Below are 10,288 nucleotides of genomic sequence, written 5' to 3'. Positions count from 1 at the left end.
TAACTTGATTTATATAAAAAACTAAAAAATGTTATTGCATTAAGTATTCTTTCTAGATTCGGTTATACACACATACACACAATACGTATATATCTATGATGAAAACAATTAAAACAAAATAACAAAACAAAAGGCTCCATGGCCTCCATGGCTTAAATAGTCGGTATATGCAAGTGTATACATATAGGCATGTGTGTGATGTACCCTCTTGAAAATATCAAGTAATTTCATACGAAAGAACTTATGTAAGAATTTATACGTATAATTATTATTCTTGTATATAACTTTTTATCTTATTGTAAGAGTATTTTGTGGAAAAATATGATTATTGTATCAAAAATAAAGTATTTTTTTAACAAATAATGGAAACGAATAAATATTACTTATTGCTATAACAATGAGAAATTTGAAAATTCCGCCAAATGACATATTTCCAAATACCAGTTCACGTTCATCTTGTTTCCAATTTAACCTTGGATATAGTATAGTTTATGGTTCACGAATCGCGATTCATTCGATTCTTTAGTTCTTTTACTAGGTACTTTTCTATATAAGATGGTGAGCATCGGTTTTTGACAATAAAATCTAATAATTTCAGTGGAATCTTGAATTTGTTTAATAATTCAATATTGTCAATTGCTCGAAAAAGTTGCACTGTCTTGCATACTTCACTTATTTAGAGTGCAATGTCTATTTGTCATTGATTTGTTATTATCTATATTTCAATTAAGGTTAGAAGTTGTCAATGTTTATTTGCGATTTTATAATTATGTAATACGCTGTAAAATTAACTTACTAATTTTGTGTTAAAAATTTTTAGTTAAATTAATAGAATTTCACAATTAACAACGTTCTCAAAACAAGTTCTGAGAAAAATAATATTTTATTCGATTCATCCTATTGACAATATTGTATTAGCAGAGCATTACAAATTTTTATTGGACTTCCCATGTGTAATTAATATTGATCACTGGTAATCAACAACTGTTATCTTAAATTGTAGACGAAGGGTACCTCAAGTTTTGGTAAGCGGCGTAATAAGACACACACGCTTTGTAGGCGGTGTGGCCGTAGCTCCTACCACATTCAAAAGTCACAGTGTGCACAATGTGGCTACCCTGCAAAGAAGATGCGTTCATGTGAGTAAAAGTTTTATTTGAAATAATCAAAAGTACAAAGTTTCTGTACTTATACTTGCCATGATATACCACGTACAAACTTTACGTTTCAAGTAATAACTAGCTAAAAACAAGAAAATTTGACTTTTGATCTTATTATATTTCGGCAAAGACATTTATATAAATTCAATAATTTTGTATATTTTGTTATATCACATAGTTTTTTTGGTTAGACCAAAACTCTAAAAGTAATCTATTATTATTTTGCTTTGCTTTGACTAGTTCTGTTTTAATTTTTATTATTACATTGAATCATTACTTATGTTACTTAGAGTTATTTCTATTCTATTGATTAAGTAAAAGATTTTTATTATACAAAGTTGATACAAACGTGAAAGTTACCTTTGCTTAACATAGATGATTCAATGTTTTATAGACAACTGGTCCATTAAGGCTAAGAGGAGGAAGACCACCGGTACTGGGCGTATGCGCCATCTCAAAATTATACGCCGCAAGTTCAAGTAAGTTTCAAATTTCTCAACTTTTCAATTTAATAATCATACTTACCTTTGATTTTCATGTTGAACATCCATTTCTAATTTGGTATGTTTTTTTCAGGAACGGTTTTAGAGAAGGTTTGCCAAAACCGAAGGGTGTTACAAGTAATTAATTTAATCTTGTGCAGATGTTAAGATATATTTTAACTGGGTACAATAAAGAACTCGAAATTTCAATGAAAAAAATTTTAATTGATTTATCTTATTAATTCAGTTTCATTTGAAGATCTTAGTATTTCCATGCATAAAAATCTATTTACTATACTATATTTTTTTTATTACATGTGTAATCATTGTTTTCATTAACTTTGAAATCAGCATCTTTTGTAATGCTTACATAGATACTAGGTAAAATTACATATAGATGTAAGCAATGTCTCTAGAGTCTATGGATTAACTTAGATTGTAACGTCATTCTTATAAAACTTTTATTGTTCAATGTAAGCGTGCAAAAATATATGTTCAGACGTTTCAAAAATTTATCATGGCTTGCAATAACAAAAGACTAAAGAACAATCAATATAGTGACATTACAATAATGACCATTTTCAGAATAGCAAAAAAAATGTTACCTTATACATATGCAAAACTTGTAGCCTAACAGGTTAGTATAAAAAGAAAGCCAACATAAAAAATAAGCCTATTCAAAATCCTTTTTTTTGGAGCAAAGATAAATCAGAAGTATCAAGGAATATGTACATGAGAAAAGTAGCGAACGAAAAATGAAAAATGTATCTAGGTCCTCCTTGTAGTGCAACGAACATCGATCTCAAATTTTCTTTTGAAATCAAGTAAAGTAATGATCTGTTGTATGTCGTACATATCACAGAGCAATGACCAAGACTCATGAGTAGAGTCTCGAAAATGAAGAACTTAACCACTGGCCAAGTTGCGGGCGATTAATATGAGGAAGCGCGCTACGTTATACGCGCGACCGCGATAAGGGTAGCAGTGATCGTACAATGTGGCTACCCTGAAAAGAATTTATGTTCCTGTGAGTAACAGAGTTTTATTTAAAATAATTAGAAGTACAAAATTTCTATACTTGCACTTGCCATGTTATACCACATACAAACTTTACGTTTCAAGTAATAACTAGCCAAAAGCAAGAAAATTTGACTTTTAATCTTATTATATTTTTCGAGACTCCGTGCGGAAAGTGCGTTGTTCCCGCACGCTCGGCAAAAAACGTGCGTTGAAAATCGTACTTTCCACACATCGTATCAAAAAATACGGTACGGCACATGTTCAGAAAAGAGTTTCTCGTCGCGTGTACCTTTCCACCCTCGCTTCGCTCGGGCGTAATCGCTACACAAGACAAGAGTCTACTTTCCCGCACTTGTATCGTAATGTACTAATACGGAACGACCATGCGGTCAGCGATATAATACAATATGTATAGAGTATATAGAGAACAAGATCTAGCAAGGGGCTATATATATATTCGGTGGATTGTCGGTGGATTCAAAATTACTTTTCACTTTCATAGTTTTAAACAGTAGATATGATTTTTTGATAGAATTTATTTCTGGAATTTCATCATAATTTTGTTATAAAATGCTTTATAAAAATTTATTTTGTATAAATATGAAACTGAGCGTAGACACTATAATTGCATTTGTCCAAATGCAATAACAATGAAAGACTTCATTTGTGCAGTCTTTATTTTAAAACTAAAGAACAACTTAATTTGATTGACTTCTAATAATCGTTATTATTTACTAATTCTATTTAGATAAATTAAATTTTTCGACAATATATTAAAATTGTTTACAGTTAATTAATTTGATTATTTTAAAACATCTCATTTAAGCAAACCAAATTTGCATACATTGCTAGTTGTGAGTAAAGTTAATTTTGTCACACAAATCAACAATTTTAATTGTTGACTTAATTATGATATGAAAATAATATACTATAAACATATGGTGTACTTTATCACAACATTGGTAATAAACCAAATTTTCTGAACACTATTTTATTAAACACTGCTTTTTGTAAAATGTCGCTTTAGCATTCAAATGCAGTATTATTTCACTTAAAAACTTTATGGTATAGGCAAGTTCCTTTGAGTACACCATCTTGAAATTGTTCGAATTGAAGGTAAAGGCATATTCTGTTTGAGTAATTCTTCATATCCTCGAGTTCCACAACATTCTTTTAACTTAAGAGCTTTAATCATAGTTTTGTGAGACCAAGCTGTAATAGACCTTGGATTAGTATGTCTCAGTTCAATAGCTCTTATTTGATCATCTGTAAATAGATCTTTCAGATATTCTTTAAAGTCATTATCTTTTACTTTTGTTTGTTGGTGTAACTGATGATTCACTGCATGCAATTTTTTTCTTAAAGCGTTATTTAGCTTCAATTGCTTCAGTAACAGTTTATCCATTTTCTCAAACCGTTCATCTGCTATTTTTTTCATTTTAGCTTGACTCAAACTAGTATTCGCTGGAACTGTATTTACATTATTGTCGTTATATTCTTCAAACATTTCTTCTAAATCATCTTTGATATTTGTATCTAGAACAGTTGCACTAGATACTGTACTTGATATAAGTTGAACATTTGAAGTGTTGTTAGATAATTCCTGAGCAGAACTATTTAAAGGAATTAAAATACTTTGATTATTTGTGTTTTTACTGTGAATAATATTTGGCAGTTGAGTAGAAATTTGTTGAGCTGTTATTTGAAACTGTGGTTTAAGAATACTACCATTAGCTGGAATGACTATTGGAGATTGATTACTTGCATTTTGTATTTGACTTTTAAGTATGCTACTACTAGCATTAGTAGCTATTACCACTGAAGCTGATGGTGCAGTAACTGATTTAATTTGTGATTTTAAAATGCTTGCCCGTTTAGGTACTGAAGGCACTGGCTGTGTGTTGATAATTTTACCTTCAGTATTCACAATTATGGTACTTGGAGGGTTTGATTGGTTTTCAAAAATTGAGGCAGGTAGAATAATAGGTTTAGTATTTTTCGAATTAGCTGGAGGTAAAATTTTAATAATAGGTTTTTCATTTACTTCAACTTCAGTTTTATTATCTTCTACTGGTGGAATCTAGAATCACATGAGTATATGAATAAAAATTTAAGTAAATACATTATAAATGTGGTTTGAAAAGTACAAACTATAATAGTAGTTGGAGATGCTTCCTCAATAATGTGATCATTGAAGATTGTTGGTACTGCTTTATGTTTCAATTTTCTAGTACCATCTACCCTAGTTTTTTCCCACATATTTGGTTCAAAATGAACCTTTAACAAATTCAATGTATTTATTTACTTCTTATATTTAAAAAATATATTGAAAACAAAATTTTTTACCTCACATATTCTGTGACAATGATTTGGTATCCAACCAGATTTATTTATATTTCTAGCCCACTCAGCACGTAAGCTATTATTTCTAGGAAAGCACCGTAATAAAAATCCACTTTCAGTTGAATTATTACAATTTGGCACGCAACAGATAGGCATTTCACCTACATGGGAAAAATTTCAAATAAAATTACAAGAACAATTTAATAGTTTCTTTAATTTGTTTTAAAACGAACTGAAGAACTAATAAATAAGTATGCTAAACATTACCTGAATTCCTTGGTAAGAATTAAAGATTATTGGTCACATTGAGATATTATTATTTCTAATTTTCTCTTTTTGTCTGAAAGTATTTCTTGATAAATTTCTGTTAACTACATGAAAAAAATAACAATTGTTTATTCTGTATAAATTAGAACTTGATAAATAATTATATTATCTTACTTTAGAATGATTGTTAAGAAAGCATTATCATTTTCAATGATTTTTTAAAGTTTTATATTGAAGAAGTATTTTATATATCTTTCATAAGTAAACAAATATATAAAAAATCAAGGTTAATTAGATTTGTCAAGGAATGTAAATACGAAAATAATGATTACATTGAAAATAAATCATATAAAATTTGTTGTAAACACTTACTACTGATTGTAATGATCAACTACCTAAAAAATAGTGAATGCTTTCTTGCAGAAAATAGATGAATACTGTTCAACTCAAATGTAAATAAGTTTCATTTACCATCATAATACTTATAAACTATATACGGTATTCTGTTTTTCTGTTTCTCGACAGTTTCGACTGTAGAGTATAAAACTCTGTTTGCCTGCCTGGCTCTGTGTGTGTGTGTGTGTGTGTGTGTGTGTAAGAGGGTGTAATATATTAGTCTATATACAGTCCACCGTCTGTTCAAACTAACAAATACTAACTTCCTATTAGTCAGATTGTAAATGATGTTATTAACATTAATATAACAATAAAATAAAAAGTATAATTAGCATCAATTTAAATGATACCGTTGTACCATCCTCGTGGCTGAGAAAATAAGCTGTAAAGCAAAACTAAAAGCAGATTTTAAAAATTAGCAAAAAAAGTGCCAAATTAGTGAAGAAATTATTCAAATTATTTCTACATTATGAATGGCAAATTAAACATCTTATTAAGAGTTTGCAATAAATATTTAAAATAACAATACCAATTATTTATTATAGTTCCTGTTCTGTATACGATCATTATATTTTTATTAGCTCTTGAAAGTATATTTTTTAATTAATTACGCAATAGCAAGTTCTTTGATATGTAAAAAAATTCAAAATTTCTGATAAAGCGCGCGTCTATTATCAACAGGAATGACGCAAGATTTAAAAATGCTTACCAAAGACGATTAATATTATCATTAAATAATTATTATAAGCTTTTGACTAGGCAATAAGATCTTTTAAACACAATTATTCAAGATTCAATCATATTTTTATTTTATTCTAATTTTATTTGAATAGTCTATTTGAAACAAAATTTTAGGTTACATTTGTTCTTACTCATGCATATATGTTTATACTACTGGTACAAAAAGTAGTATTTATTTTTAAGTATTATATTGCAAATGTAAATAGAAATTCAACCAATTTTATCGTGAAGTAAAATAGTTTATTTATGTAAAAATGTAAGCATGGACAATTATTTTATTAGTTTATTTAGTAATTGTTTTATATGTATATGCGTTAACGATTTAGTTCATAGGTTATACAGTAAATTAAAAATTGACATTTTAAATAAATAACTTTAATATGAACGTTTTTAAGATAATATAAAATATTTTATACTTATGTATTTTGTAGAAAAATCATGGTTCAGTGTACAGAGTTTCAAGCAGTTGTTCTTGCTGGAGGAAAAGGTTCTCGTATGATTGATGTGACTGCTGGAAAGCCAAAATGTTTACTACCAATAGCAAATATGCCAATGATATGGTATCCTCTTAGGTTGTTGGAACAATCAGGTTTTACAGATGCGATTATTATAACATCTGAAAGTGCTAAAGGAGATATTAGTGCTACACTTGATAAGCTTGGTTTATCTATCAAACCAGAAGTTATTGGAATACCTGATGCAGAAGACATTGGTACTGCAGACTCCATTAGATTCATTCATGACAAAATTAGTTCAGATTTAGTTGTTCTTTCATCGGATCTTATTGCAAATATTGATATATCTGACACTATAAAAATGTATAGAAAAAATAGTGCAAGTATTACAGCATTGTTTTTACAAACACCTAAGCCACCTGAAGATTTTATGCAACCTGGACCAAAAAGCAAAGACAAACAAGAACGTGATTTAATTGGAATTGATAATGAAACTAGTCGCATGGTGTTCTTAGCATCAGCTTCTGATTTTGAAGAATCTTTAAAAATGTCAACTAAATTAATAAGGAAACACTCAAATTTTACAATTCACTCCAAATTATTAGATGCCCACTTGTACATAATCAACAAGTGGGTTGTCAATTTTCTAGTTCATCACAAGTATTTGCACTTTTTATTACAATTATTATAATAACTATAGAAGTAGAACTATATATTTAAGAACAGCTTCTTAAAAATTTTACTTTTTATAGGAAGCATAGTTCATTAAAGGGAGAAGTTCTACCATATGTTGTTAAAAAACAATTAAACAAACCTAAAACTATTATAGAAGATAAAAATGCTTCTGTTATTAAAATGGATATAAAAAAAGATATTTTCCGATTTGTGGAAGAAAATCCAATTATGATTGCAGAAAAGAATGCAAATGAATTGATAAGAGAGATGTCATCCTTTAATGATCACAGTACAGACTTGGATGATGCATATCATAATGATATTATTAGGTGTTATGCTCACATTATCAACGGAAAATATGGTCTACGAGCAAATACAGTACAAACATACAGCTTAGCAAATGCAATGGTGATTATTTACAAGTGATATTGTTATATGTTATTCATTCCTAATATCTAATACATATTTCAATTATGTTGTCAGGTGCACGATTGGTATGAACTGAAAACAGAAGGAGATTTAGAAGGTTCAAGTATCTCCCCAAATGCTACAGTGAAAAGCACACAAATTCAAAATTGTAGAATTGATGAAAATGCAATTATTAGTGAAAAAACTTCTTTGAAACAAAGTTATGTTAGTAATAATGTCACCATTGAGCCAAAAACTCGGATATCAAAAAGTATTATTATGAATAATGTAACTATAAAAGAAAAGTAAGTTTCATAATACATCATTATTTATAATGATATGTTACTTTTTAAATGGCTAGTTATTAAATATTCTATTTTACAGATGTGTAATTGAAAATTGCATATTATGCAATGGTTGTGTTATTGAAGAAAATACTGAGTTAAAAGATTGTATAGTTGGAGCACAACACATAGTATCATTAGGTCATTATACTCAAGAAGTCTTAACTGATATTGATAGGCTAATGGAAATTTAATAAAAAATAGGACATTAGGTAATTTTGATAATATTAAAACCCTGAATATGGTCTATTGTTCTTGTATATAATTTTAAATCAACTTACAAGAATATAATTGTGTAAGAATATAATTATTGTATCAAAAATAAAATTTGTTTTTAAAACATAATGAAAATGAATAAATATTATTCATTGTTACAATATAATAATGATAAATTTGACAATTCCATCAAATGACTCATTTCCAAATACCAGTTCACGTTCATCTTGTTTCCAATTTAACTCAGATTCTGGTTCGCAATTTCATCGGTTCTTTTTCTAAGTACTCTTCATACAAGATGGTGAGCATACATTTTTGACAATAAAATCTAATAATTTCAGTGGAATCTTGAATTTGTTTAATAATTCAATATTGTCAATTGCTCGAAAAAGTTGCACTGTCTTGCATACTTCACTTATTTAGAGTGCAATGTTTATTTGTCATTGATTTGTTATTATCTATATTTCAGTTGAGGTTAGAGATTGTCAATGTTTGTTTACGGTGTTATAATCATGTAATTCTTTGTAAAACTAATTTACTAATTTTGTGTTAAGAAATCTTTAGTTAAATTTATAGAATTTCACAATTAACAACGTTTCTAGAACTTGTTCTGAGAAAAATAATACTTTATTCGACTCATCCTATTGACAATATTGTATTAGCAAAGCATTACAAATTTTTATTGGACTTCCCATGTGTAATTAATATTGATCACTGGTAATCAACTGTTATCTTAAATTGTAGACGAAGGGTACCTCAAGTTTTGGTAAGCGGCGTAATAAGACACACACACTTTGTAGGCGGTGTGGCCGTAGCTCCTACCACATTCAAAAGTCACAGTGTGCACAATGTGGCTACCCTGCAAAGAAGATGCGTTCATGTGAGTAAAAGTTTTATTTGAAATAATCAAAAGTACAAAGTTTCTGTACTTATACTTGCCATGATATACCACGTACAAACTTTACGTTTCAAGTAATAACTAGCTAAAAACAAGAAAATTTGACTTTTGATCTTATTACATTTTGGCTAAGACATTTATATAAATTCAATAATTTTGTATATTTTGTTATATCACATAGTTTTTTTGGTTAGACCAAAACTCTAAAAGTAATCTATTATTATTTTGCTTTGCTTTGACTAGTTCTCTTTTAATTTTTATTATTACATTGAATCATTACTTATGTTACTTAGAGTTATTTCTATTCTATTGATTAAGTAAAAGATTTTTATTATACAAAGTTGATACAAACGTGAAAGTTACCTTTGCTTAACATAGATGATTCAATGTTTTATAGACAACTGGTCCATTAAGGCTAAGAGGAGGAAGACCACTGGTACTGGGCGTATGCGCCATCTCAAAATTATACGCCGCAAGTTCAAGTAAGTTTAAAAATTTCTCAACTTTTTAATTTAATAATCATACATACCTTTGATTTTCATGTTGAACATCAATTTCTAATTTGGTATGTTTTTTTCAGGAATGGATTCAGAGAAGGTTTGCCAAAACCGAAGGGTGTTGCAAGTAAATTAATTTAATCTTGTGCAGATGTTAAGATATATTCTGACTGGGTACAATAAAGAACTTGAATTTTCAATGAAAAAAATTTTAAATTGATTTATCTTATTAATTCAGTTTCATTTGAAGATCTTAGTATTTCCATGCATAAAAATTTATTTATTATACTATATTTTTTTTATTACATGTGTAATCATTGTTTTCATTAACTTTGAAATCAGCATCTTTCGTAATGCTTACATAGATGATGGGGTTACACATAGAT

The 10,288-nt window shown here is 28.4% G+C and overlaps 4 protein-coding genes across 6 annotated transcripts; 3 read left to right on the top strand and 1 right to left on the bottom strand.

The window, feature by feature from the left end:
* The first annotated feature begins 500 nt into the window (after nucleotides 1-500).
* Nucleotides 501-1,895, top strand: LOC131670119 (large ribosomal subunit protein eL37). Its single transcript, XM_058945494.1, has 4 exons — nucleotides 501-558; nucleotides 1,004-1,139; nucleotides 1,555-1,639; nucleotides 1,737-1,895. Exons 1-4 carry the CDS (start codon nucleotides 556-558, stop codon nucleotides 1,786-1,788), a joined length of 276 nt encoding a protein of 91 aa, XP_058801477.1. The 5' UTR covers nucleotides 501-555; the 3' UTR covers nucleotides 1,789-1,895.
* A 1,312-nt stretch (nucleotides 1,896-3,207) lies between these two features.
* Nucleotides 3,208-5,928, bottom strand: LOC131670107 (THAP domain-containing protein 5-like). Of its 3 annotated transcripts, XM_058945475.1 has the most exons (6): nucleotides 5,645-5,688; nucleotides 5,447-5,524; nucleotides 5,273-5,376; nucleotides 5,009-5,166; nucleotides 4,814-4,939; nucleotides 3,208-4,742 (listed from the first exon to the last, which is right to left on the bottom strand). In XM_058945475.1, the coding sequence occupies exons 4-6, from the start codon at nucleotides 5,159-5,161 to the stop codon at nucleotides 3,723-3,725; spliced, it is 1,299 nt and encodes a 432-aa protein (XP_058801458.1). In that variant the 5' UTR covers nucleotides 5,162-5,166; nucleotides 5,273-5,376; nucleotides 5,447-5,524; nucleotides 5,645-5,688; the 3' UTR covers nucleotides 3,208-3,722. The 3 variants fall into 3 exon arrangements, with proteins under 3 accessions (XP_058801458.1, XP_058801457.1, XP_058801459.1); XM_058945474.1 differs by lacking the exon at nucleotides 5,447-5,524 and having other exon boundaries at nucleotides 5,645-5,928; XM_058945476.1 differs by lacking the exon at nucleotides 5,447-5,524 and having other exon boundaries at nucleotides 5,668-5,928.
* Nucleotides 5,929-6,428: 500 nt separating this feature from the next.
* LOC131670106 (translation initiation factor eIF-2B subunit gamma) lies at nucleotides 6,429-8,689 on the top strand. Its single transcript, XM_058945473.1, has 5 exons — nucleotides 6,429-6,665; nucleotides 6,841-7,524; nucleotides 7,617-7,947; nucleotides 8,023-8,252; nucleotides 8,332-8,689. The coding sequence occupies exons 2-5, from the start codon at nucleotides 6,848-6,850 to the stop codon at nucleotides 8,483-8,485; spliced, it is 1,392 nt and encodes a 463-aa protein (XP_058801456.1). The 5' UTR covers nucleotides 6,429-6,665; nucleotides 6,841-6,847; the 3' UTR covers nucleotides 8,486-8,689.
* An 11-nt stretch (nucleotides 8,690-8,700) lies between these two features.
* Nucleotides 8,701-10,111, top strand: LOC131670132 (large ribosomal subunit protein eL37-like). The gene is made up of 4 exons (XM_058945515.1): nucleotides 8,701-8,808; nucleotides 9,252-9,387; nucleotides 9,803-9,887; nucleotides 9,986-10,111. Exons 1-4 carry the CDS (start codon nucleotides 8,701-8,703, stop codon nucleotides 10,041-10,043), a joined length of 387 nt encoding a protein of 128 aa, XP_058801498.1. The 3' UTR covers nucleotides 10,044-10,111.
* Nucleotides 10,112-10,288: the final 177 nt, after the last annotated feature.

The sequence above is a fragment of the Phymastichus coffea genome, unplaced genomic scaffold (genome assembly GCF_024137745.1).
Source record: "Phymastichus coffea isolate CEN01 unplaced genomic scaffold, Cenicafe_Pcof_1.1 PCOF00100, whole genome shotgun sequence".
NCBI lineage: Eukaryota > Metazoa > Arthropoda > Insecta > Hymenoptera > Eulophidae > Phymastichus > Phymastichus coffea.
This window is presented reverse-complemented; position numbering and strand designations above follow the sequence as displayed.

Coding starts and splice junctions, on each gene's coding strand:
- LOC131670119 (XM_058945494.1), top strand. Junction 1,140..1,554: donor TGCAAAGAAGATGCGTTCAT/GTGAGTAAAAGT, acceptor AATGTTTTATAG/ACAACTGGTCCATTAAGGCT. Junction 1,640..1,736: donor ATTATACGCCGCAAGTTCAA/GTAAGTTTCAAA, acceptor TGTTTTTTTCAG/GAACGGTTTTAGAGAAGGTT.
- LOC131670107 (XM_058945474.1), bottom strand. CDS start 5,161: ATGCCTATCTGTTGCGTGCCAAATTGTAATAATTCAACTGAAAGTGGA. Junction 4,940..5,008: donor ATTGTCACAGAATATGTGAG/GTAAAAAATTTT, acceptor AATTTGTTAAAG/GTTCATTTTGAACCAAATAT. Junction 4,743..4,813: donor CATCTCCAACTACTATTATA/GTTTGTACTTTT, acceptor ATGTGATTCTAG/ATTCCACCAGTAGAAGATAA.
- LOC131670106 (XM_058945473.1), top strand. CDS start 6,848: ATGGTTCAGTGTACAGAGTTTCAAGCAGTTGTTCTTGCTGGAGGAAAA. Junction 7,525..7,616: donor AATTTTCTAGTTCATCACAA/GTATTTGCACTT, acceptor TACTTTTTATAG/GAAGCATAGTTCATTAAAGG. Junction 7,948..8,022: donor ACAGCTTAGCAAATGCAATG/GTGATTATTTAC, acceptor TTATGTTGTCAG/GTGCACGATTGGTATGAACT.
- LOC131670132 (XM_058945515.1), top strand. CDS start 8,701: ATGACTCATTTCCAAATACCAGTTCACGTTCATCTTGTTTCCAATTTA. Junction 9,388..9,802: donor TGCAAAGAAGATGCGTTCAT/GTGAGTAAAAGT, acceptor AATGTTTTATAG/ACAACTGGTCCATTAAGGCT. Junction 9,888..9,985: donor ATTATACGCCGCAAGTTCAA/GTAAGTTTAAAA, acceptor TGTTTTTTTCAG/GAATGGATTCAGAGAAGGTT.